The following is a 27291-nucleotide window of genomic DNA, read 5'->3' on the forward strand; positions in this document are numbered from 1 at the left end:
TGGTTCTGGGGGGTGGTCTTCCTAAGTGCCCAGTCCTTTGTATTCCTGCTCCCCAACTTCCCTTCAATCAGAAAGGCAAGTGCCGAGTGGGGTATCCTTGCTTCCCAGTGAAATGGTCACGGTGAATGCCCAGGAGACCATCATCAAGCCCACCAAAGCCAGAGTCTGCCATGCTGGAGCGTCCTTGTCCCCTAGGTTCCCCCTGGTCTAGATGTCTCATTGAGAGGGAGCGCATTTCAGAGGGGCCAGGCTCTTAGGTCTGCAGGCTGCAGCAGGAAAGGTCACGAGGGCCCATGCTGGACTCAGCCAGGAGGCGCCACTCCTTCAGAAATCCTTCACGGAGGTAACCTCCATGGTTCTAGGGCCAGCGATACAGGGCTTGAGCTAGACGAGTCAAGCACGGACCTGAAAGGGACCCCCCCTTCCCCAAAACTCTTGGCAGGGCAGGGTCTAGCCCTCCCTGGGGGGCCCAGGGATGCCCCACCCACTGGGCCTCTCCGCAGCTTCCCCAGCACTCTGGACTCCCTCCGAGAGGCCAAGGGGGACAAGGTACACCCTTATTATCAGAGAACCCATTAGGCTGCGGGCCCTTCTGGTGGCTATGGGCCCTTTTTCACTTTGTGGGCTTCTCAGTGTCTTCTACAACTTGTCACTTGGTGCATTCGTTCTTTTGATTTGAGACCTCTTGGATAGGTTGACTTTGGAGCCAAACTCATTTCAAGATGCCCCAGGAAAGAAATGCTCTTGGGACTTCCCAGGAAGGTCACTTTTGCTCTGAGCCTCAGTTTCTCCATCTGTGAAAGGGGATTGATACCTCTTGTATCCATTTCACAGAGGAGTCAGGAGGCCCAGATACCAAATGGTAGATAAAGATCTTTTCAAACCTGGAACTCCATAAATGTTGCTGTTTTTGTGATTAAAACATGTTTCAATTCAGCAATTCTGCTGACCTTTTTAGAGGGCATGACATGGGCCGAACCCTCCACAGGGCACAGCTGTAGAAATGCTCCTCTTTTACTTTTCCTGCTTTCCTCTTTACCGCCCGCTGGCCTCTAGCCCTGCAAGGCCAGGGATGCACTTTGCTCATTCTAGACATGAGGAGTCTGGGGGCTATGATCCAGTAGAGCAGCTCGAGAAGGTCGGATGCATTGCTTTATGTTGGACTCTGTCTCCCATGTTTCTGATTGACTTTTCAGGAAGGTAGTGGAGCCAAGTCTCCAAGATGAAGGTGGATTCTTGTATGAAGCCCAGCCTGAATTATTAAAGTACCGAACTGCTCACCTTTCCATTGATCTGGTCACTGACTGGTACTGTGCTCGAGGAGAGGACATTGAACACTATGCCCGGCAGGTGAGGTTGGCTTAAAGGCGGCCTCTTGGCTTGCCTAGGCGGGGGGAGGTGCTCAGGGCTCTCTGGGGGCCCCCGATGTGGAGGAAAGGACCCTCCTGCCATCGGAGTTTCTTGTGGAAGTGGACTCAGCTGTTAGAAATAGTGTCTTCCAAAGCTTTCCTCGACTTGTGTGCAAGCCTCTCCTAATTACATTGAACTCACCTTCAGCTTCCTCGGCTGTAGTGTGGCCTAAGAACATTCCCTTTAGAGGGGCCCTTGTGAGGTTTAAATGAAATACTGCCCAGAAGGCGCTTTCTCAGCCCTAAGGTGAGCTAGAAGCACCAGGTGCCATTTCTGCGTGGCTCTCCTAAGCAGTTTGGGCCTGGTTTCTTTAGTCTGGACCATTAGCCCTGAGGCCTGGGTGGATTTTTGTGGCCCTGGACATTCTGCCTGGCTCCTGGGAATCAGGGTCCCTCCTTGAAGGAGCTGCCCCCCAGTGGGGGCTCTACACACTGGGAGCTGGCTTGGCTTGCTTGAGAGATAGGAGTACAGGGGGTACAGTGGACAGGGACATTGGATGTCGTGCTGGCCAGACTCGGGCATAGAGTGCGATCGCCTGGGCTGACTGGCCTAGTGGAGTAAGTTGATGGAGGCCCTTAGTGCCTCTGAGCCACCGACTCCCCATCCCCAAAATGGAGCCTGGCCCTGGCATGGGCTGTCATCTGGCAGCCTGGTGTAGAAGGAACATCGAGGTCCTCTGGTGCAGCCCCTCATTTTACAGGGAAGGATGCTGAGGCCCAGGGCACCCACATTTGAACCCTGGTCTCTGACTGTGAATACTGTGCCCCAAAGCACAAAGGACATGTGAAGTGGGTGGCTTTGGATGGGTGGAGGTGGTGTCTCTGGGGCCCCTGGAAAGGGGTGTAAAGCATGGGATTGTGGGATATGGGACAGTTGTGCTCCTCCAGTTTGTGGATGAGCAAAGTGACCAGAGATGGCAAGTCTCTGCTCAGCACCCGGGTCGCATGGCCTCTGTCGCGAGTGTGTTGGGGAGTACCCTCTTCCAGCTTGGTGATGCTCTTCTGTTTCAAGGGCTAGGGAGGCACTTCTTTCCTGCAGTTACAGGTGACAGGTATGTGATGACCGATAGTTTTCTTTCGTTTTTAGGGATTTCACGGATGTGGCATTTCTTTTTCCTTGGTGTCTATGGATGCCTCTAGCCAATTTCTTTTGGTTGGTTCAGGAAAATGTTTATGGCGGTTGCATTGGCCGTGGAGGATTTTTTTGGTGGGGCCGGGGAGGGATGATGCATAATTTGATTAGTTAACACCAGAACATAACTCCATTTAATGCGCCCAGAATTTAACTGATTCTCGGAGATGGGCTCCCTTGTATAGGTGTTGGGGATGGACTAGGTTTGTAGAAGGTCCCTGAGAAGACCTGATCTGGGCCATAATAGAGATTGCTGTGTGACTAGGGAGGGCCTTAATTGTGCAGGATGAGTGGACGGGATTAGTTGTAGCGTTTTGTGTGGGCAAAGCCCACAAAGGCTTCTGGGATGGCACTGTGCTAAGAGACGCCCTCCTCTTTGTTCTTGGGTGCAGGTGGACTGTGCCCTGTCCCTCATCCGCCTTGGGATGGAGAGGAACATTCCTGGTTTGCTGCGCCTCTGTGATGATCTGGTTACCCTGGAGACCTTAGTCTATGAAGCAGGCTGCGACCTCACCTTGACCTTGAAGGATCTCCAGCAGATGAAGCCCATTGACCAGCTGCGGCTGTTGATGGAGAGCGTAGGTTCCCTTTCCCCTTGACCCTGGAGTAGCTCCGCAGCCACCTTCCCTGCCCCCAAGTCCCCCAGCGTTGGCTGCCCACACTGCTTGGCTCCCTCTGGGACAGTGCCGGTACCCGTGTCTCTGGCCAAGAGCCAGCAGCTGTCCCGTGGTGGGCATTCTCTCCTCATGGTTTTGTTTCCTGCCTTGTCGATGTCCTCTCAGAATCCCATCTGGGCTCATAGGATCCAGGGGTCCCTGAAATCAGTCTCTACATGTAGGAAAAGTGGAATGTGGAGGAATGTACTCCTGCTGCCTGTGGTCCCAGAAAGACAGGAGTGGCCTCAGGCCTGGCTGCAGAGGGACTTTGGAGAGGCCCATGAGGCCAGCCCGAGCCCTCATGCTTGGTTCTGCTCAAGCATGTCCCCGTACTCACAGGGAGGTGCCCCAGAGGGGCAATTCGGGGCCCAAAGACATTGGGAGATCTTGTGCATGAAGGGGTGCCCATCAGGCAACTTGGGGTCACTTGGCCTCAGGGGCAGAGGGTACTGTTTCAGGGGCCTCTCAATGTATGAGCACAGCAATCATTCTGGAAATCAAATGGCTCTTCCCCATCCCCACCTGTTTCCCTTTGGACCAGTGGGGTCCTCTGGGGTAGGCAGTAGAGGAGACCCCTCTGGCCTGGGACTTCACTATCCCTGTTGTCATTTGAAATCTCCCCCGGGGCATTCCCTGCCCTGTATTCCTCCTTGGTGGCTGCAGAGGACCTGGGAAGGTGAGGAAGTGGAGCCATGCTCCTCACTTTCCTCCTTGGCTCATCCCAGGGGTTATGGGATTTGTGCCCACCCCTTTAATTGGTTGGTGAGCTCAGCATCAGTCTGATAACCATCCCTAACCACCTCTGGCTTCTCAGACTTCTCATTCTTCAACTGTGCTGGGCATACTCTTGGGGACCTGTAAAACCACCCCCTACTTGTCTTCAGGGCATGCCAGGGACCCATCTGTCTAGAGCCCTTGGGCTCAGCTCACTGCCCTCCTGAAGTTATGGTGGCCCTGGCAGGGAGCATGTTTAGGCATGGCCATGGATGCCTGTCTCAGGCACCTCCTCAGTGGGGAGGATTCTCACCTGGTACTGACTCCTTTTTGATCTTTGTCACCTTCTGTGACTGTAGACAGCTTCAGTATTTCCGCTCACTCTCCACTCTTTGGGGGAGGGCACCACCTTCTCATTGGATCCATGGCTGTTCTTGGAGGAAGGGGTGGACTCAAATCTGTGCTCTCCAGTCTCAGCCCCCTTTAACCCAGACAACTGGTGATTCCTTCTTAGCAGCCCCAGACACCAAACCTGGTGGGGGTGGGGTCTTCAGCTCCCTGCCTTCTTTGGTCCCTGCAGCCACCAAGCACTCCACGTGCTGCCCAATCTCCCCCTCCCTCTGGGTGCCTTCCACAGTTTAGTACTCTGTATAGCTCCCACACAGCTGGAACAGAGTAATGCACAATGGAAGGTCCCTTCACTGGTTGCCATAGTGGCCCCATTGCTAATTGGAGGCCAGAGGTGCTGCTGCATGATGGAACTGTGCCAGCAGCATTTCATGGGTGGTTTTGGCCAGCCTGCCCTCCCTATCTATGTCCCAGGGATGCCTGGGCTCTCCTTCTGGCCCTGGTGGGGGTGGGATGGTGTTGTTGGTCCCCCCATCTGCATTTCCTCATGGGATGGTGGAGAGTACCAAGTCCAGCTGGCAGCCTGATAGGGCAAGGGTGGGAGGTGCCCAGGGGCAGCTGAGATGGGAGGGTGATTTTGGTCACAGGGCTTGTCGAATTGTGTTTGTAGTCTTCAGAGGAGAAGTACGTGACCAACGCCTATCAGTGGATGGTCCCCCTCCTGCACCGGTGGGAGAAGCAGTCCCCGGGCGCAGCAAACCAGCTGCTCAGAGACTATTTGGTGACCTTGGCCGCAGGGGATCTCAGGTTCCCCCTGAAGATATTCCAGCATTCCAAACCAGATGTAAGTAGCCAGGCTCACAGTCCTTTCTGGGGAGGGTCAGAGTTGCTGCGTGGCCTTCGTAGGGTCACAGAGCATGGCATTTTTCTGTGGAAACTTACCTCAGATGGCCACTGACCACAGGGCAGGATCAACTAATCTCTAGTTTTAGTCTAGAATATTCGGTCTTTCCCACGCAGCATGCCTTGTGTGTGATCCTCTTCGCATTCACATGTTGCTCCAGTCTGGGCCCTCTGCACTTCTGCCCTGCCCCTTCCTAATAACTGTCCCCTCCATCGCCCACCACTCCTGAGCCCAGGCCAGATCCTGTCACCCCTGGAGGATCAGGAGGTGGCGGCAGCTTTGCCAGCCTTAGGTAATTCCTGATGGCATCAGAGTTCCTTCACAGTCTCTGCCCCCCTCCTCTTTGTAGGTGGAAGGATAGAGCATACAGTAAGCGCCTGCTGTGTGCTGAGCACAGGCAGTGCAGACATGAGCAAGTTGCCTAGTCTGTGCCTTCAGGGAGTTTGTGTTCCAGTGAGAAAAGACAGCCCCTGGAGGGGCAAGAGGAACGGCTGGAGGGGAGGAGACACAGACAAGGAGGTGAAGACCAGAGGGAGGGAGGTGCGGCCTGGCCGGGTCCATCCTAAAGTGGTGGTCGCTTTCCTGCTTACCCCTCCCCAGCCAGCTCAGCCAGCCCAGCCAGCCCAGCCGCCTGCTGGGCCCCAGATGAAGCAGCCCCTGTGTCTGTACTCTGGCACAGGCTGCCCCATGGTGAGCCCACCTCCGGCCCCTCCTCATCCAGAGACACCTTGACTCGCTCCCGTACCAGCCTCGTGCTTCCGTCCTGCCCCCACCTCATTTCTTTTCTGTCCCTTCAGCTGTCTTGTGCTTACCTAACTGGGTGCTCCCGGAGGGCAGGGCCCCTCCCCAGGACCGTCCTCAGCGGAACTGCTTAATAAGTGTCTAGTGAGTTGAATTGAATTAGGAAGTAGAAATAGTTGTCATTTCTAGACAGATTGCTTGTAGAGCCCTCTGCCCACCTGGGGCATGTTGAGCAAGGGGTAGCTCAGACCAGGAGAGAGGGGGGAGTGTGATGGGAGAAGACTGGAGAGGTAGAAAGGGCCACTCTTCGTATTTGTCTATGGGGCATGGTGGGTAAGAGCTCTGGACTTGGAGTCAGGAAGACTTGAGTTCAAATCCTGCCTCAGACACTTCCTGGCTGTGTGACCCTGGGCAAGTCACTGCTTAACTGCACTGCTGCTGTTCCTCCTCCTGCACTGATTGTCTGCCTTTAGCCTGTCTGTGTTACTGCTCCTCTCCCTCTTTACCACAGCAGAGAGCGGCTGGGTCTTCCTATTTCCAGTCACTTTTTGCCCCATGAGCAGACAGGAACTCCCACAAACCCAGGGATTGCGTCCAACGTTGCATTTCTCTTGGTGATGTGACTCTTCCCCGAGTCCCACCTATTCCCAGATGGACCCTGGGGGCTCTGTCCGGGGGCCTCTGCACTCCTTCCATGTGATCTCACTGGGGAATGTGGTCAGTTCCCATGGGTTCCATTCTATCTCTATGCAGATGGTTCCCAGATCTTGGCCTCCAGCCCAAGACTCTCCTGAGCTCACCTTGCCTGGGCATTTCCACCTAGCTAACCTGGGCATATCTGAAGGTCGGCATGTCCAAGACAGGACTTCTCATCTACCCTCGCCCATAAGGAGGACCTTCCAGCCAGGAGAGCAGCCTCTGTGGGTTCACTGGGAGGGGGTGCAGAACGCCATGTCTAGGTCACTTTGACTAGAACACAGGATGTTTGAAGGGGGAGAGTGAGGAGCACTGGAAGGATGAGAAAGGCACCCTGGAGCCAGCTCGTGCAGCACTCTAGGTCCCAAGCATGTCATCAGAGCCACCAGAGGTTGTTAATCAGAGGAATGACAGTCTGGTCTGGACTTTAGGAAGGTCACTCCCAACGTGGAGAGAGCTGGACACATGTTAGAGATGGGCCCACAGCTTGAGCAGAATCAAAACCTGGAGGCTAATTGGTCAGGAGGGGTGAGGGAGAGAGAGCGCATCATTGAGGGGAACGCTGAGCCTGCTGCCACCTGGGTGATCGAGAGGCTGGCAGTGTCAGTAACCAAGACTGGGGAGTTAGGAAGAGGCCTGGGTGTGCCTTCGTGGGAGCAGGTCTGTTGTAGAGGGGTGGAACATCAGTTTGAAATGTCCAGTAGGTGGTGGATGATGTGAGACAGGCTGGATATGTAGCTGTGGGAGCTATGTGATGTCCAGTGATCATCGAAGACATCCCAGAGTGTGAGGAGAGAAGCAAGGACAGCTCAGAGTCCTGGGCTATGCCCACACATGGAAGGGTGGATGATCCACCAGGGCCGAGTGGGGTAAACACTGTGGAGAGCCCATCCTCCACTGAAGAGGGGACGTCTGAGCAAGGCCTAAAAGCATGAGTGGTTTTTGGCAGGCCGAGGTGAAGAGGAAATGAAGAAGCCACTTTGGGCAGAGGGGAAGGCAGAGAGGAAGTGCGCTTGGGAAGCGCCTTCTTGGAAAGTGCTGGTGTCAAGCAAAGACCCTTTATCACGTCATGATTTGAATACTTGATAGTGAGGTGACCTTGGGCAAGGTCTTCATCTTGCCTGGGCCTCAGTTTGGTCATGTATTAAATGAGAAGTTGGGCTCTGGTCACTCCGTGGTCATAATGTTGCCAGGAAAGATGGTGAGGTGTGGGACCGTGATGAGCTTCAGCTGCCTGCCTTCTGGAAGTGGTGGTGAGCTGTTGAAGGGCAGGCCATCCCCCAGTGGCCATCTGGTTGTGTTCACCTGGAGTCGGGATGAATGAATGAATGGTCACGCTGAGCTGGAGGAAGGTGAAGCTGCATGAGCTGGAAGGAGGTGGCGCTGGGCACTGGAGGCAAGGATGGCACAGATGTGGCCGTGCCAGCTTCTGAATTGTTCCCCTTTCTGACATCCTTACAGATGGCTACCCCTTCTCGATGTCTCTTAGTGCCATTGCCGGCCTTGGTCTCTTTCATCCGGCCTCCTGGCTCTCACTTTGCCCTTCATAGCCCCTTTCCCATGAGTGACTGCTTCTTCTTTGTCTCTTTGGAAAAATGGATGTCTCTGTCTGATTCCATGTGCTTGGGCCTCACCATCTGTGGCCATGTGGGGGTGGGTAAGAACCCTGGGATTGGAGTCAGAGGATGGAGCCTGAGTCCTGGCATTGCCACTTCCTCATGGAGGTACTGTGGGCATCTGACCTCGGGGGCCTCAGTTTTGCCATCTCTTAAATGAGGGAGGGAGACTCAAGAATTTCAGATGCTTCTTTCCTACCACAATCCCGTGATGAGAGAAGGTGTTTACAAATGATGTTTCTGATTTGACTGGCCCGACGACAGCTTTGGTGCTTTCTTGGACTCCCAATCTCATCTGTGTCGCTATCCCTCTACCATGATGATCTTGCCTAGCAGTCCCTCATGAAACCATGGCGGACTTGCCTGGCACCTCCCTTATCGCCCCTTTTCATCTCCACCACATTTTGGGTATTTTTAACCAGTGAAATCTCTTTGTTATTTTGTTCTCTTCACCATTTGTGTGGTTGTTTCTTTTTGTGGGAACTCGCAAGCTTAGAAATCTGGGAAAACATACAAACAGACAAAAAACCAAAGGGAGTGTGGAGTGACCCAATACATTTCTTTGTCTTTTCCTTTAGGTAAAAGGCTTTAGGAAAACAGCTCCAAACCTCCCCTGCAATGCTACAAATAGTAAATCTAAATGGAGAAATGTTTTATATATGTGTTTTTTAATTTAACAGTTGTCAAAATGCCTTCAAGATTCATGACTCTGCATTGATGCTTTTGCATCTTTGCCGATAATGGCCCAAAGCAGCTGTTTTTCTCAGCCTCCAGGGTGGTCTCTGTGCCTACACTCTGGGCAAGGCCTCTTTTAATACCATTTTGAGCCATGTTCCAGAATTCTTTTCAAATTGAATTCTTCCATCCTGGACTGTGTATTTAAATGAATGATTTATAAATAATGATGGAAAAACAATAGGTTTATAATATATGCTGATGTAATTTTAGGAATTATGGGCTATATATATATATATATATGTATATATATTTCTAATTTAATCACATAAAAGATGGCTTTAGGGCTGGAAGCATTGCTTTTAATGAATTGCCATTTTAATGCCTTTTGCTTACCCTGATCCGATTCATCCTCAGTGGGTCATAAATTGGAGAGTCTGTTTTCTGCAGATGCAAAGCATAGAGGTTAGAAATTAGCTTCTCTGACTGGTTCTGTAATTAAAACAAGACTTCATTTAGAATTATTAAAGACCTCAAAAGTCTGTAAGCAAAAAAAAAAAAGTCACCAGATTGGTTTTTACAGCTGATTAATGGTACTTGTTGAGAGTCTATGGACAGTGCTCTTCCCCGGCAGCAAGTGACGGTAAATCTGTTGGCAGATGCTCTTGCATTAAGCCCAGTGTGCTCTGCTTTCACTAGCTTCAGCAGAAAATCATCCCAGACCAGGATCAGCTGATGGAGATCGCCCTGGAGTGCATCTACAATTGTGAGCGGGATGACCAGCTGTCTTGTTGCTACGATATTTTGGAATGCCTTCCTCAGAGAGGCTATGGGTAAGGATTCTCATGGGATCAACAGCCATCCTGATTGGGTCTTTTTGTGAAGGAATGTGTGAATGGGGTCAGTCTGGCACTAAAGCCGTACAGGAATACTGGGTGACTGAATTGTTGAAATTGAAGCTTTTGCTTTACGAGTCTCAGGCCACATCTCCCCTAAGTCATGTAGTTGGACTTTGGTCAATAGAGTCCTGCCATTTGCTGGTTGGCTCTCCAGGCAGAATGGAGAGAGCCCCAGACCCAGCATCAGGGAGCCTGGATTTTGTGTTGGGTGACCTTGGCAAATCTCCTCTCTCTGTAAGGCCTCAGCTTCCTCATCTGTGAGGAAGAGATGTTAGATCACATGACTTCTCAGGTCTGTTCCAACTCCAGATGCTGTCGTCTCTGGAGATTTTCTCTGGTCTTCCCCTTTGCCCAGATGCGCTCCAGGTGGCAGCTCCCACACAATGGCGACTTCCTCTTGAGTGTGGTGTTTTGGGCTTCCTTCACCCACTGCCCCCTTGCCTTGGTATTCTCACCCCCTTATGTGAATGTTGTTTTCCTTTCTCTGTGGATGACTATCAGGTAGCACCCACATATGAGTGAGTCTCCATTAAGGAGGGAGTTTTTGCTAAGGTTGGGGCTTCTCTATGTTGTCAAGGCTGAGAAAAGTCATGCTTTTTGAGGGGAGCTAACCTTGAAACCTCCTTGGAATTAGCAGGATCCTTGAATCCTGGGACTGCAGGAACTCAGTCAAGGGCTTGAGGGTTCCTTTAGTCATTTATGCAGGATTGCATCTCAGGTGCCCTAGAGACCCTGGGTGGAACTCATCTTAAAGGCCTCTGGGCCTTTGGACTGCTCAGAGTCTGCTTCCTTTGGGAGTGTCCCTAAATTGACAAGAATTTATTGAGTGTCTACCACCAGGAGCAAGGCAAAGGGCGGAGGCTAGAGAGAGAAACGTGAAGTGATTCCTGTCTTCACTGAGCTTATGTTCTCCAGGAGATGACGTGTGTGTGTGATATGTAATGTATATAATGCATAACGTGTATATATATATGTATATATATATACATATATATACACATGTAAAATATGTATGTAATATATAATACATGTGCGTGTAATATGTAGCTTATACGCATGTGAGTGCATGTCTACATACAAGGATATAGAGAACGTACACAAAACAAATACAAAATGAATAGTTTGTGGGGAGGGGCACTTGCAGCTGGGAGAAATCAGAAGGCTTTCATGTAGAGGTCATGGTGCTCAAGCTGTCTTGAAGAAAGGGAGAAATTCCAGGGAGTAGCCTGGGGCCTGGGAGACCAAAGATGCCACCTAAGTTGATCTTAGCTGCCAGCCTAGAGTTCAGCACCAAGGACAGTGGAATGGCCTTTGTGTGTGCTGCCTCTGGTTCAGCACGGGCCTGTCTCATCTTTGTTCTCACTTCAGTGGATTTTGTATTTCATACTGGATGTCTCTAGGAATAAGATTCAGGAGGTAAAACTCACTTTTCCTTCCTTTTTCTTTTAATCTTGTAGTCCTAAGACTGCGGTGACAGCTGCTCTTCATGACAAGGTGGACCAGCTAGAGCAGATCCTCAGGTAAGAAAAGCTTCAGCCTTTTGGCTTCATGGGAACCAAAGGGCTGCCCACTTCTCTGCAAGGCCTGCTCAGACTTCTCTGTCTCTACCAGCGATGACTCACAGTCCTTTGAATGAGCTGCCAGCTGCCATCCGTGTTTTCATCACTTTCACCAACTTGTATCTATTCACCTCCCATTGTCCTGGCCTGTCCACAGTAAGAAACAGGTTAATGGGAATTCCTGTAGCTGATGAGCAAGAAATGTCACAGAGCAGATGAGTATTTAGGAGACTGGGATGAGTGGGAGGAACCTTTGCAGGGATCCATGGGATATACCTTTCTTGTTATTTTTTAACCTAAAAGCCATGTTCTTCATGCAGAACAGAAGAGGCCTAACCTTCTGTGCCAGGATATTCCCAAGCATTGGCAGATCTGCCCTTAAGGATAGTCTTCTTTCAGACTCTTTGCTCTGGCAGATTTCCCCCTCCCCTACCTTCCCCGACCCCCATCTCCCATCCCCCACCCTTCCTCTTCACCATGTCAGGCCAGCCTGACCTAGTGAGGCCTGCCTCTGGTATGAAAGCTGCTTCTTTAGTTCTTTTCCATGCTGGTGGGATGTGGTTTGTGATCATTGTTCTTTCCATGGTATAACTTTGGAGCATGGAACCATGGGTCAGCTTGATGGAAGAGGCCCCTTTAAAAATAACCCTGCTCTAGCTCATCCTTTGGGTAGTTAGTGAGGAGAGTTGGGTTGGTGGGGATGGGCAGTTTCATTTAGTAAAAGCTTGCTGGGCTCCTGCATTGCCCAGAGCAGTGCTCTAGGATCTGCCAGAGGGAGACAGATGGAAGAAGACCCAGGCCCTGCTTTCCTTCATGCAGTTGTGGTCTAGATTGGGAGAGGGACTGCATGCTCCAGGAGCTATGGAACAAAGATCATGGGTCCTGTGGGAATCTGGGCTTTTCTTTTGCCAACTCGCCAACCAAACACAATGCGTTTTTGTTTTGTTCTGTTTTGGAGGAGGCCCCTATTAGGATAGAACATATTTGGTGTATCAGGATGATACCTAGTCACTGGAAGTGTCCTGGAAAGCTGTGCTCACAGAGCCTCTGTCCCTAGGAGTCAGGCCAGCGCATGCAGGGAGGCCATGTTTCCTGTTCCCTTTGGTAGCTGCTTGAATGTGGCTTGTTATATGTAGTGAGCAGGTGCCTTGGCCTGTGCCGGCCCTTCACCCCCTTGTTGTTGTGTTGTCTGCAGCGTGTCTGAGCTCCTGGAGAAGCACGGGCTGCAGAAACCCGTCTCGTTTGTAAAAAACACCCAGGCACATGAGGAGGAGGCCCGGAAGCTGATGGTCAGATTGAGCAGGCACACCGGACGGAAGTGAGTGACCGGGTCGGCCCGTCTTCTTGGCAGGTTTGGGGGCACAGCATCTGCTTGGAGCTGCTTTGCTGAGCCCAGCTCGTTTGTGGCTTCTGGATGACAGCTGTTAATGGGCTGGACTTTTCACATTTCTTTAGTTTTGTGTGTGCATCACATGCATTTCTGCATGTGTCCCTTCTCCCTCCTGGGACTGGTGAGCCTTCCCTTGTTGGCCCAGATGGCCCCCATCCCCTTATCTCTTCCAGCTCTTATCTCCTCTGCTTCCTGTGACCACTCCTGCAGGAACAGGGGCAGGGCTGGGCTAGGGTGGGGCAGGGCTCATCCCTCCTTCTGGCCCAAGCTGGTCCACTGTACTCCCTCATTTTCTCATCCTTTCCGTTGGTTGTTTTCCTGGTTCTCGTATTTTACTAAGCATGCAACTCTTCCCTGTTTTCTGCTATGAGAGAGGGTCATGATTCTTTCTGTTTTATGAAACCAAACAAAAAACTGACCTCACTTAAATGACCCTACACACATGTTCATACGTGTGCATGTACACATGCGTTTGTACATGTTCAGAGGCATGTTTGTAGTCCTTAGAGCAGTTTCACGCACATTTTCTAATTTGATCTTCACAACAACTTGGGGGGGCATGGGGCAGTGGTATGACTCTTATATGACAGGCGGGAAAACCAAGAAGGCAACTCTCCCAAAGTGAAGGGGAGTTACTTGAGACACTGGGAATGGGTTCTGTTTCCTCTGACCCTGCCCAGGCCCCCACCCCAAAGGAGGGCCTCAAGCACAGACTGTTCTCTGGAGGGGTCTTCTACTTTACCTCCGATATTAGAGTCCATGACATAACCCCTTCTCCAGCGTCACAAGAAGAGCCTGTGTCCATAGAAGAAGGTAGACTTCCTTGTGCCCGGCCATGTCATGCTGTTCTCTTCCTTACCCTGGACGGCTACTCTGCTCCTTCTGTCTGAGTCCAGCTCGGTCCCCCTGACTGAGCTGGGAGCTGTGTGAGGTGCTGGGGGTGCGCAGACAGCATTGACACGGGCCTGCCCTCAGGGAGCTGTCGCTCCATCTGGGGAGACAACTTAAAACCAATCCACAGTAATGGGGGGAGGGAGGCACCGGGGCAGGAAGGGCTTGTCGTGGAGTCATGGATCCCGGGACTTGCAGAGGGCACCAGGCTGCTTGCCGTCTTTACTGCATACCCACATTGTGCAGCTGTGTCTCTGTGGTCATGGAATGAGGTCAGCGTGGGGCTCGGATCACCTGTGCTGTGTCCATCTCTTGCTGCGCCTTTTGCTGCGCACATGGTGATAGTTCCTTTAGTCTGTGCCGTTACTAGAGACAAGACCGTCAGGCGGTCTTTAGGAAATTGTGTCAGTCATATTTTTTAATTCACGTTCCTCAGACATTTTGTCCTCGTCACCCCAATCCAGAAAAAGTCCGATCCTACGGCCGCGCCCGAGAGGTTGAAATGAACTCATCGGCCTTCCCCCTCTGTACTAAGAGAAGAAAAGCGGCGGAAGGTCACGCTGGCAAGTGGTTCTTCAGGTTCTGTGCCCTTCTCGTGACTGCCTGCATGGAGCAGGCTGCGGCCTCAGAGCTCTGACCCTTGGGGAAGCTGGCTTAGGCTCCTAAGAGTGGGCAGGACGGGAGACTTGGCCGAATGAGCACCCGTGGGGAGTGTTCCCAGGAGCCACCTTCCAGCCAGGTCCTCTCTGTTCTGGACCCTGTCTGGCAGAGGCTATGCTCTCACATCTCCCAGGCTCTCGGCACGTCTCCATAAGGGTGGCACTGTCAGTCCCCAGAAAATACCTAGGAAACATTCATGGAAAGGCTCATGCCGATGAAGGAAGGGACTTCATTTAAATATCCATTTCTGGGGTGTGGAGGTAGGGAAAGAAGCTATAAAAAGATTATTAGTGAACGGGGAAAATTGGGAAAGGAAATCTCCACACGTCATTCAACCAACCAATGAATGGGCATTTATGAAGTGCTGACTGTGTGCTTGTGGGTCAGTGAATGAGCCCTGATGAAGCATGAGGAGGACACAGAAGGTAAAAGCCATCTTGGTCTTTTCCTGAGGAGCACGTTCCAAAGGGAGAGACGAGTCAGCAGGGTTTCAGGGTAGATGGGAGGCTATCCGTGCCAAGGACTAGTGAGAGAAGGATGTCCATTCTAGTGGGAGACAGAGTAGGCACAGCAAATGCCGGGTCATCTGGGCTGGACTCGCTGCTGAGCAGGCACCAGAAGGGCTCCGGTAAGAAGGGGGCCCTTGAGTCTTCAGTGGAACAGGTGGTTCCTGGAGACACAATTGTTGAAGGATTGCCTTCGGGCCTGGGTGACAGCCAGGGCAAAGGCCTGGTTGCTGGAGATGGAGTGTTGAGAGTGTGTGTGTGTGTGCGTGTGTGCGTGTGTGTACGTATACGTGTACATATGTTTGTGTCTCTCTGTGTGTAAGTGTGTAACAGCTAGGGTCGGGCTGGTGTGGCTGGAAGGCAGAGTTGGAGGAGGCCAGTCAGCTGTCAGAAGACTAGGCCGGTCTGAAGGGGGCAGATTGGGAGGGCTTGACGTGTCAATCGGAAGCGTTTCTCTTTGATCCTAGTGGCTTTGGGAAGCTCCAGGGGGCGCCATTTCCATGCCTTTGCGTGAACCGTCCCCAGGCCTGGAGGGCCCTCTGTCCATCATCCTATGTCTTGGACTCACAGTGTTCCTTTCTTCTTATAAGCACCGTCTTCTATAGGGATCTAACCAGTGCTCATTGACTTGACTGAAGCCTTTCCTGATCCCACTACCCTGCCTCCCAAACTGCCTTGGACTTCATACTTTGTTTTTATTTCTCTTTGTTTATTCATGATATCTAGTTATCTATATACTTGTTGCTTCCCATATTAGAGGGTAAGCCCCATGTGAGCAGGGATGGTCTCATTCTTTGTGCTTGGATCCCCAGCACCTTGCATAAAGTAGGGGATTAATAAGTGCTTGGTGATTTTTTTTTTAATTGTTTGAGGGGAGAAGCTGAAGGCTGGAGATTTAGATCTGGGAGGCATCCTCATACAAATGATTATTGAACTCATCACAGCCAGTGAGATCACTAAGACAGAGTGAGAGAAGTAGAGGACAAAATGGAGGTTGGAGAGAGTAGCATGGAAGGGATCGTGAGTCAGCAGCTGGGTCAGGTCCTACAGAGAGAGCAGGAAAGCTGAGAACTGAGCAGAGGCCGCTCTGGTTAGTCACAAAGAGGTCACGGCTTCTGGGGAGCTGGGAGGCTGGAAGCCAAGCTGCAGAGAAGATGTGGGGGAATCGAGGGTAGAGGGCTTGGGTTTTTCCTCTAATAGAGAAAAAGGAAGAGGCTCTAGGATAATCATTGTCTGAGATTCAAGGATTTACTGAGAGATTTTTGGGAGTTGGGAGAGAAATGCCTGTTTCTAGGCAGTAGGGAAGGAACTGGTAGATGGGGAAAGACAAGATTCCAGAGTGAGAGGAGAAATGGAGGCGATGTGTGGGAGCAGATGAGAGGGGCCAGGATTGGGAGCCTCAGTGACCTTCTTCAAAGTCCGGAGCCAGTAGGAAATTGTGGGGTATGTGTGATGTTGAGGGGAGACTGCGGAATAGCTTGTCTGTGGTGAGCAGCCTCTATTTTTTTATTCAGTAAAGCTGAGCTGAGAAAAGATGGAGCAGGGGTACAGGGAACACTTGAGGCTTTGGAAAAGCTGCTGTGCAGAGTGGGGTAGAGAATCCATTAGGGAGGGATTAAAGGGCCTCTTCTTGGGGTCAGGGCCTCAAGAATCCAAATTTGAAGAGGATGCTGTTCAGTGTGATTTTTGGGTTTTGTCAGTCAGGCAGGCAGTAAGTATTTATTAAGTGTCTCCAGCTGTGTCATATGAAGAGAGGTAAAGGAGGCTGGCAGTGTGAGGTGAGAGGACCGGGGAACCTGGGACCTGGAGCATGGGAGTAGAAGACAATCAATAAGTGGTCCAGGTTGGGAAAGGAGGAGAGGGCATAGCCTGGGAATGAAGGGAGTGTGGTCGGGGGGAATGGAAGTGTCCTAGTGAGCACAGAGGTGTGAGAGGAGCAGGGCATAGGGAGAGATGGAGTGATGGGAGATTGTGAATGGACAAAGGAACTTCATGGGTGATGTCAAGGCCAAGTTATGACCATTTCTGTGTGCCAGTTAGGTGTCATGGAGGACCTGGGGTTTGAGGGAGTGTCAGCACCTAGGCTGAAGTCCCCTAGCATGATGGAAGAGTTAAGGAGCAGAGAAAGTTGGGGAGCCAGGCACTGAACTCATTAGGGAAACGGGGAGGGGGGTCTGGACTGGGTTAGATGATAGCAGTGGTTGCTGAGTGATAGTGAGAGAGGCCAGAGGTGGTCATGGGGACAGGACCCCTGGGAGCTGGGGCAGGTCTGAGAGAAGGCACCACCATTACTGGGAGTGCAGGCCTGGGATGGATGGAGTCCCAAAGGGCAGGGAAGTAGCTGGACATCTCGCCATCTGGAGTGGGTCTGAGGCTGTAAGGTTGAGGTAACTGGAGACAAGAGAGAGACAGAAGGAGCTGGAGAGGAGAGGAGGGTTGTTTTCAGTCTCCTTGGATTCAGTGTCACAGGAGTGCCAAGGGTGACAGAGGTCTTTAGCCATCAGGAATGGGTCCAGTTGGGTAGCAGCTGTTGGGAGGCGCTCTGTTGCTGAAGGTAGATGAGAAGAGTGTGGGATCTGTTGTGATCTGGGCCTGGTGCCCTGGGGTTGTGGCCCCCAGTTAGGATTTAGGTGCTGCTATTAGGTAGCAAATCTGTAGAAATTTCCCTTTCAGCTCTGAATTAACTCCCCCTAGAGCCAGTGGGACCTGTGGGGACCATGCACTAGATCAAATTCTAAGTCTTTTGTGTATTTCCTTTATTTCCTCCCCCCCGGAGAGTTTCTCAGAGACTCCTATCAGGCTGGATTCTGGACCTTTTCCGAAAGCTCATTGCTTTTTCAAGTTATGAAGGAAATGACTTGATTTTGTGAGAAATCAGGCTGGAAGAATTAGAAACTTTTCAGTAAATGCTTATCAGGTTTTAACTTTTATCATGTTCTGAACCAGACGTTTGAAAATAACTTGCTATTCACTGATTTCACCAAACGTAGACTCAGTATTTTTATTTGTCAGTAGCTCAGCGTCCTCATCTATTAAGCAGGGCTAATAATCTCACCTCCTTCCAGGGTTATGGTGAGGACCACATGAGATAATATGTGTGAAGTGCTTAGCACAGTGTCGCACTTAACAGGTGCTACATAAAGCTAACTACGATTATTATGATTTTTATACAGAAAAGATTAAATTGCTAAAACAATCCGACCTCCTGATATTTCCATGATAATGATTTGGCAGAAACCTTTCTGGCCATAGAATCCAACCCACAATGAAAGTCAGCTCATGTCTAGAAAGTGCTTGCTATGTGTCAGGTACCATGCAGAGCATTGGGAGTACAAGCAGAAAGGCAGTCCCTGGAAGCAGCTAGGTGGTGCAGTGAGTAAAGCACCGGCCCTGGAGTCAGGAGGACCTGAGTTCAAATGTGGCCTCAGACACACACTTGACACACTTTTCTAGCTGTGTGACCTTGAATAAGTCACTTAACCCCAATTGCCTTGCCTTCCCCTCTCCAAAAAAAAAAAAGCAGTCCCTGCTCTCCAGGAGCCTCCATTCTGGTAGGGAGACAGTCCACCAAAGGGAGCTGAAACGTGCATGGGCGGGGAGGGAAGAGATGAAGGTCCCCAGTGTCGGGACTCAGGAGCATAGCCTGCTCGTCATCCTTCAGAGGAGCTTGTGGGATGGGGGCAGGCCATGGGGTAGAGGTGCCTCCTGATGGGAGACGTAGCCAAGGGGCAGAGTGCGCTTCCAGAGTGAGCTGAATCCAGAGGAGAGGCCGGAGGGCAGCCTGCCTGCCCAAGACCAGCTCCAGTGCCTCTTTGGAAACTGTCTTACAGCATTTTCTGTGGCATTTCCCTGGCACTTAGAAGGTGCTAATCGACAGCCCCTCTCCTCTTCCGTTTGTTTGGTTCTGGAGCCTTGAAAGGAGAACCACATGCTGTGGCATCTGTGGGGGAGAGGGGGCAGAGGGGATGTTGGCCAGCTTTCCAGACCACCTCTAATCAGGTTCTCACCTGCAACTTTGAGTCTCAAGTGTCTTTTAAAAAGTGAATCCTCTGTTAACATTCATTCATTCGCTTGTCCATTGCCTGATGTGAGCACATCTTAGGGGACTGTGTTTGGATAAGTGGCTGGAATGTGACTCCGTCAGCTGTAAGTGAGGGTCAGGTGCAGAACAATGATGTTTCTTTTCTTTGCAGGCAGCCCCCGGTCAGTGAGTCTCATTGGAAGGTGTTGCTGCAGGATATGTTGGCTATGCAGCGGACAGTCTACACCTGCTTGGAACCAGAAGCTTGTTATGAGGTCGCTATATCCTTCCCCTTTTTTTTGAGCTATCCCTCCATTACTGTGAAGGAGGTTGGCTTGGAAGCTCAGTATGGGGTTCACTGGTCATTCAACTGGGACAGGAGGAATTTATATTACAACTTAAGTCCTCGTGCTTCCAATGGAGAATGGACCTTCTGGCATTTTGTAAACAACAAAAGCCAGTTCTGTGATAGATGATCCCAAGTAAGAAGTCTTCCATTTGAGTGTTCCCACTGGGTGGATACCAGCCAGCCCTGAGCTGGGTGCCCTGACCCGAGTGGCCAAGCTCATTCTGCTGTCACAAAGTGGAGGCTGCTGATGGAGTGAGAGCCAAGAAAAGCAGCAGTCATGTCTTAATACAGGAGACGCTGTGCCAGGAGCACACATGCAACTGAAGAATGGCCAGCCTCTCCTTTAAATGTGATTCTTGTTCAACGCTTGACTGAGCACTGAGTTCCATTCCCAGCATGTCCCCGTGGGCCCTAGATGGCCGCCTCTAGAGTTTTCTGTTTGCCCTTACAGTGAAACTTAAAATCCAATTTCAGGAGAAAAGGATCTGCATGCATTTCGTGCCTAGGACAAAGCTGTCATTAGTATTTCTGAAATGCTGTTATTATGTTGGAGTAGAATTATGCCAATGTTTGTGTATTTGCATATTTTCTTTAATATTCTACACTAAGTGTGTGGGCCTTGAATAAGTTTCCTCATGGAGTCATCTGTCTCAGAAATTTGACATCCTTTAAAAGTTTAATATTATTTTAAACTCTTTTTATTATAGCTTACAGCCTTAATTGCTTATGGCCGCCAATCTTCATCTCCTGGGAAGGCATTTGAAAGCATATTAAAAGAATTTTGAAAAAGCTATTAAAATGGTCTATAGGAGATGCAGTTAGGACTTGAAATGTCATTCCTTCCCTCCTCCTCGCCCCCAAAGGAATACATTTTAAGTGATTCTTCTGCAGTGTTCCTTCAGGACCTCATGGGTTAATTTTTTGAGGGAGGAGGGGTGTGTGTGACTGTGTTAGGGGGCTATTTTCAGACATTATGAGAATATACTTTCAGGCTGGGTGCTTGTACAGCTCTCTCTGTAGCTAAAGAGAGTGTAGCACAGGGGAAAGCACACTGGTTCTGGGTTCAAATCCTGCTTCTAGAACTTACTATCTGTGTGACCTAGGGCAAGTTGTTTAACCACCCTGGGCCTCTGTTTCCTTATCTGTAAAATAAAAGAGCTGGACTAGACAGCAGCCCCAGATCTAGGATTCCTGTGCCAATATGATATCGTGCTGTTCTTGGGAGATGGAAAAGCTCTTCAGTGTGGTCTCCATTCTGCTCCCTCAGGAGTCCCCAGCCAGGGACACCTTGACAAGGAGGGGCCATGGGAAGAAGGCCCGGGCTGCTGCTTCTTTTCCCTGGGGGGGAGCTCATAGGCAGGATTCTCCAGTGGCAGGGCGCCACACGGGAAGAAGGGGGCTCCTGACAGTCATGAGAATCTCTCTGCCTTGCTCGCTGCTGGAGTCGCAGAACAAATCTCCGTCTTGGTTTTGGGGAAGCCGAAGTCTGAATGTAAACTGTCTCAGCTCTAGGCTATCTAATTGCTGTGTATTAATTTCATGTTAATTGGCCCTATTAGGTATCTAGCAGAGCACAGTCATTTTTGTGTGAAATCCTCATTCGTCAGTGGCTTGTTTTCTTCAAACACTCTTTGGCAGCAGGTCAGGCAGGCAGACCTCAGTGTGGCAGCTGGATGACTGGGCTTCTGGTTAGGCAGGCTGGGGAGGTGGGTCATCTTTCAATGTGACTTTCATAAATAATCCCCTGAAAGAGCCAGTCCTTTGATGTGGGAGGTGCCACAGCCTCCCACTGGTGAGGAACCTCAACATTTGAGGCTCGTGTTTGCGAGTTAGAGTGTAGTTCCTTTGGGCATGGGGAGCGAATCAGGTTTTTCCCTCCCTCCAAGCCGGCTTTCAGGGAGTCGTCCTCTGGGTTTGGAATGTTCCTTTTGCTGTTCTTCTGCCTAATATGGATCTCCCCTTTGTCCAGATCTTCACAGAAAGCCTCCTGTGCTCCAGTCGCCTGGACACGCTCCACCTGGCAGGCCAGATGATGCAGTGCAGTGCTGGTGTGAGTGGCCCCCTGGGGAGTGGGCCCCACAAAGGGAAGGCTCCCTTCAGGGTCAGTTATGAGAAGAGCGTGGCCTTGGTGTTGGCTGCCAGCCGAGAGTACTTCAACTCCTCCACCAACCTCGCTGATGGCTGCATGGACTTGGCGAGGTATGGGCTTGGCCCCACTTTGTTCAGAGTCTAATGAGTGTGATACTGTGTTAGGAAATGAGTTCTTTTCTGGCCGCCTTCTAGTGGTGGGTTAGTGGGAGACCTCCAGGGGGATTAAGAATGTGCATATTAACACGGGGTTATTAACTGTTAACTGGTAATCCTGTAATGCTGAGATCTTTCCATGAGCTGCAGCTAGATTGGGTGACAGGGAGATTTGGGAATACCATTACCTGGACATTTCCCAGTGCAGGTGAGTAGCAGCTGTTGGGCTCCCAAGCTGGAAGGATCCCTGCTGGGGGCACATTAGGTCCTCTGACCCTAAGCTCGAAGGTTCTTCTTTGAATCGGGAGTACCATATATTAGCACTGGGACACACCTTGGAGAGCTCCTTGTCCAACCTTATCATTTTACATCCAAGAAAACTAATACCCGGCTTTAAAGGGATCCCCTGGGCTGGGGCTCACATATACCTCCCTGGGGCAGGGGAAGGTGGGGCTGGACATCCAAGATCTTTAAAGGGGCTGGGCCAGGTCATCTAGAGAGGTTTCAGGGTCCCACCTTCACAGTGCCCAGGCCATGGAGGAACTTTGGGTCAGGAAGTCAGCATCTTGGCTGTCTGGTACCAGTCAGTCAATCATTTGAGCATTTATTAATAAGCACAGTGCCTGATTTCTTGATCTTGGTGGTGTGGGGGCCCCTTGGCTGACACTGACCCTGCTGTGGTCTCAGGACGAGCTGTTTCCTGCAGACCCAGCCACCCTCATCGAGCCCTGGCTTGTACACATGGAAGCAGTGACTTGGCCAGGGTCCTGTGGGGAGTCATCCCACCCATGGGACTTGCCCTGCAGGGCTCTCTCCAGGCCCCAGCCCTGGGCTTCTCAGGCTCTGTTGCCCCAGAGGGCCTGGCCACAGGTCTCCCCACTGTGCCTGTACTTGGTACAGTAACAGTCCAGTGTTAGCCTGCCTTTCTCCAGAGGATTTTCTCTGTCATTTGGAATTAAAATGAAAATTTGGAAACTGCCAGAAGTTTAAATCAATAGCTTGCAATCATGCCAAGGTCTCTCCTCGCAGTTGTAGGTGATGGCCAGCTCCCTCGAGGTTTCTGGACAAAGCCAATGAAAAGGCCTCCGGGGCCATGTCAGTCAGTTAGCTAGCACTGCTAGTGTTGGCCACAGTGGAAAGACCTCCTTCCACATTCTCTTGGCTTCCCTGGAGTGCCAGCCCTGGCGCATGCCTGGCCAGAGGAAGGGCTTCGGCCATGCTTGGTGATTAGTCAGTTAGAGGGAGAGGCTGGTGCTTGTTTCCTTCACCAGTCTGAAGGGCCCTCATGGGAAGGGGCATGAATCATAGAGCCCCAGGATGGGGCTGCTCGGCTGAGGTTGGGTCCCTCCCTCCCTGGATGGTGGCTCCCTCACCAAGCTGGCAGATCCAGGCTTCAGTTTCATCTCAGCCACAAGCCAGCTGCATCTCTGTATATCTCTGAGTCTCAGTTTTCCCATCTGTAGAGTGGGAATAATAGTAAAGACCTTTTCTTAGGTGTGAAGAACAGAAACATTGAAAGATGTGGAAAGATGAGGTGACAATTGGTTGGATCCCTTTAAAGCTCCTGTGCAGGTTTTCAGGCCATTCATTTATCTGAAGACTTTGCATAACCATAAGAAGGGTATCATCTGTAAAATGAAGGGCTTGGGGATTGGGGAGGGGGCAGTCTCTTAAGGGTCTCCCTCCCCCAGTTGGAGATCCTTACCCTTTCCAAATGAACACGTCACATGTTTTAGTTTATTATTATTTACCCGTGAGCAGTGATTACCTGTGTTATGTGGCCAGAGTTGGCTCATAATGGCTGATTTGCCTGTCTTTATTGAAAGCTTTATTAATTTCTGTGGGCCAGCCAGCTCCTCATCAGCCGGAGACAGCAGGGAACAAAGCCGTTTGCTTTTCCCCAGCAAGGTTTTAAAGAAACTTTATTTTCTTGGATTGATACCTTCTCTGGGAGATAATCATCTTTTCTCCAACTGTGTTATTAAACTTGACAAAATTGTTTAAAGTGCTTAATGTATTTTCCTTGCTCCCTTAAGGTATCATATCTTTTCCTTCATATAAAGAAAACATCCAATGCAACCACCTTTGAGACCCAGGTTTCGGTTCACTCTAATTATTTTTGGCAGGAGGCCCTCAGGGATTCTTGTGTAAAAGTCCAGCCTCCCCCTGCCCCCACCCCCTCCCTCCCTCCACCTCTGCCCCACCCCCCTGTGGCTCTGTCCGGGCTGCTCCCCAGCCCCCAGCCCTTCACCAGAGGCAGAGCATCTTTTTAGAAAGACAGGTTCTAAGAGTTCAGCAGCAGCTTCATGCTTTTCTCTGTCACCCTTGGGATCACGCCACCCAGTGAAAGCTCCAGGCCCCCAAACAGCAGGGTGGGGAGGGCTTCGGTGAATGCTAGCCCCCACCTGCGGGAACCCCCTGGCCCGGAAGATCACAATTCCACACTGGGTTTTCCTCTTTGCGTTATCATTCCCGACCCTGCTGGCATCGGCCTGACTTTGCTTCCCTGAGCTTTTCTTCATTGACTTTAGGGACTCTCCATCTGGTTTTCCTTTGTGCTACCCCACTGGTTATCTGTCACTTTCCTCTGTTTTCTATTTGTGGAAACCAGGGAACCCTTACAGGCCCCTGCAGATTTGTCAGAAGATCTCAGAATCCCATAGAATGTGGGAGCCCAGAAGGACTTGAGAAGCTGCAGGAGAAGCAGTGGCTACTTTGGAGTCCCAGGCTTGGGTCCAGCTGTGGGCCCTGCTGTTTGCTCCTTGGATCACCTTGGGTGGGTCAGTTCACTTGCTTGGGCCTCAGTCTTTTCACCTATAAGATGAGTGGGTTGGGTGAGATGGCTGCTGTCGGTGGGAACAATCTCCTTATATTATAGGTGGGGAAACAGGCCCCAAGGGGCAGACTCATGTGCCTAAAGCCCTGTGATCTGTCAGAGGCTTCAGCCATATACCCACTGCCTTCCTTCTTTAGCAGGCTTAACCTTATTCTGTCGTCTCCCCTCCCTGCCCCTCCCCCCTCCTCCCCCGCTGTCAGGTCCTGTACAGACAGGAGATGAATGGATAGGTTATATTTTTGGAATGAGGATCAGGGTGAGGAGACTGAGAGTGAGACAGAAGTGTCTGAATCTCAGTCTCAGACCAGCTGCCTTAAAAGTCTTTGGCTTTCCCACACCAGGAGGTCTTCAGGTCTCTGAGGGTGGTCCTGACCCCTCAGGTACCATCCAACCCCAAGATTCTCTTGACTGCAGCAGGTGGGCATTTATTGTTGAGGACTCACTGTGTGCCCAGCTCTAGGAGTATCAGACAAAGAAGGAGAAAGCCTCTGCTCTCGAAGAGCTGGCAGTCCAGCAGATACATTCTCGGTCAGTCCACCAGTCAGTCAGCCAATGCATACTAAAATGGATGCAAAATAAAGACAAGGTGATGGTGAAAATGGCAGATTAAAGGCAGTAACCCAGCTGGATTCTCAACATTCCCCTCCAAACAACTTTAAAATAATACCTCAGATGAAATTTTGGAGCAGTAGAGCTGATGAAAGGTCAGGGTAAGACATTTTTCTGGCCTAAGAGAACTTAGCAGTTTGGTCAGAGGGGCATGACACTGAGGTGGAGGCCTTTCTGGAGCACACACATGCCATGGCAGCAAGAAACAGCAGCAGTTTTGGGAGCTCTCAGTCCAGAGAAGAAAGGGGGTCCTACAGCTGGTCAGGATGAGATTACAGGGGACTCTTTGCTAGCACTGGGTACAGCTGCCATGGATTGGCAGCTGCATTGCCCACATGCAGTTCTGGGTATAGAGGAGGACTTGTGATCAGTCACAAGGAAGCAGGGACTAGGGTCGCAGTTCTAAGGCAAAGAGGGGCACTAGCTCTTGCGCCTGCAGGAGAGCAGGGGCTCTTCCTGGGTAAAGACCGTATCACACACCAAGAGAGCTGTGACCACACCTCTCTCAGGATCACAGCACTTGGAAGCACCAAAAACTTGTAGATCCCCCATAACTAACTCTGAAAACAGTAGCATGAAAAAGTCTGACGCTTGGGAGAGTACCTTCACACCCCCAGGTGAACAGAGTCCAAACTTAACGTAAAGTTCAAAGTGAAGAAATAGGCTAAAAACATGAGCAAACAACAACAAAAAAAGAACTTGACCATAAAAAAATCACTATGGTGGCAGGGAAGACCAAGATACAAATTCAGAAGAAGACAATAGTGTGAAAATAGCTACAAGCAAAGCCTCAAAGAAGAAATGCTAATTCGACCCAAGCCCAACAAGAATTCAGGAAGAGTTAACAACAGAGCAGAGTGGTAAGGGAAAAATTGGGGAACAAAATGAGAGTGATGCAAAAAAATTACAAAAAGGGGCCATCCCTTGACTCACTTCTTAAAGAGGCCTGTTCACTGAATGGGCTTTACCTCACCCAAAGAGAACCTTAAAAAGCTTTAGCCTGAAAGGGCAGGGGTCTCCCATAGCACAGTAATATTCCATTACAGTCATATGTCACATCTTGTTTAGCATCGTCAGTGATGCTCGTAGTCCTGATGAATATCAGGCCTCTGGACCCAGATGGCTTAGGAGGAGAAAGGGAGGCTGGTGACCTTGCACAGCCCTCCCTCACTCAAATCAAAGTTATCGGCAAGTCGTGTCATCATTTTCCTGATGCCATGGTCATCTTTGAAAACAAAGGATGAACACAACAAGCAATCAGATATTGGTTGTACACGTGCAATTATGTAAAACATTTCTATACTAGTCATTTTGTGCAAAAAGACTTGAATAAAAGAAAAAAATGAAAGAAAGTGAAAAATAGCCTGCTTCAGGCTATACTCAGATAATATTAGTTCTTTCTTTGAAGTCAGTATGCTTCATCATTAGTCCTTTGGGATTGTCTTGGATCATTGTATTGCTGAGAATGGCTAAGTCATTCACTTTTGCTTGTTGTTACAGTGTTTCTGTTACTGTGTACAGTGTTCTCCTGGTTCTTTTCACTTCACTCTGCATCAGTTTGTGTAAGTCTTCCCAGGTTTTTTGAGATCATCCTCCTTGTTTCTTATAGCACAGTAACATTCCATTACAATCATGTGCCACATCTAGTTTAACCATTCCTCAGGTGATGAGCATCCCTTCGATTCCCAGCTCTCAGCTAAGACAAAAAGAGCTGTCTAGCAGCTCTTATGGTGTCAAAGAACTGGAAATGTTGGGCGGGATAGGGACACTTATCAATTAAGCGATGACTGAACAAATTGTTGCATGTGATTGTGACGGTATACTGTTGTGCTGTAAAAAGTGGTGAGGGAGGCAGCTTCAGAAAAAAAGACGGCAAGACGTTTGTGAACAGAGGCAAAGTGAAGGGAAAATAACCCAGAGACCAGCGTGCTCAGGAACAGCAGTGTTGACATGACGATCAGCTGTGAAAGACTCCGCCGCTCCGCTCAAGACAGCGATCCAAGCAGTCCCAAAGGACTCATGATGAAGAAATGCCCTCCACCTCCAGAGAGAACTGGTGAACTCTGAGTGCTGTTCGAAGTATACTTTTCACACTTCTTTATTGCTTGTTCCAATATGTAAATGTTTCACGTGATTTCACGTATATAATTGGTGTCATATTTCTTCCCTTCTCAGTAGGTGGGGGAGGGGTGAGAGGGAGGGAGAGAATTTGGAGCTCAAAATCTAAAAAGAAAAGAATGCTGAAATAAATAAGTAATAGATTTAAGAAAAGACAAGGTCATTAAAAATAGCTTCGTCATGCAGAGTGGGGGTCTGGGAAGGTTTCTGGGATCACAGTCACCCTCAGAAGCTGGAGACGGAGCTATCTGTTCCTGGTCCCCTCCCCTAGTACCTTGGAGATGACTTGCTGCCTTTGTGACACTGTCACCTCTTCCT

General features: G+C 50.3%; 1 protein-coding gene across 1 annotated transcript in view; it reads left to right on the top strand.

Annotated features, from left to right (window-relative positions):
• The window catches only part of NBAS (NBAS subunit of NRZ tethering complex), a 271212-nt gene that overhangs the window by 88240 nt on the left and 155681 nt on the right, over positions 1 to 27291 (top strand). Inside the window, exons 23-30 of the mRNA XM_036750476.1 lie at positions 1197 to 1350; positions 2934 to 3119; positions 4930 to 5103; positions 9591 to 9724; positions 11248 to 11310; positions 12545 to 12667; positions 18990 to 19092; positions 21136 to 21365. Coding sequence (XP_036606371.1) covers positions 1197 to 1350; positions 2934 to 3119; positions 4930 to 5103; positions 9591 to 9724; positions 11248 to 11310; positions 12545 to 12667; positions 18990 to 19092; positions 21136 to 21365 — 1167 coding nt within the window. The remainder of the gene's footprint in view (positions 1 to 1196; positions 1351 to 2933; positions 3120 to 4929; positions 5104 to 9590; positions 9725 to 11247; positions 11311 to 12544; positions 12668 to 18989; positions 19093 to 21135; positions 21366 to 27291) is intronic.

This window comes from Trichosurus vulpecula, chromosome 3 (genome assembly GCF_011100635.1).
Source record: "Trichosurus vulpecula isolate mTriVul1 chromosome 3, mTriVul1.pri, whole genome shotgun sequence".
NCBI lineage: Eukaryota > Metazoa > Chordata > Mammalia > Diprotodontia > Phalangeridae > Trichosurus > Trichosurus vulpecula.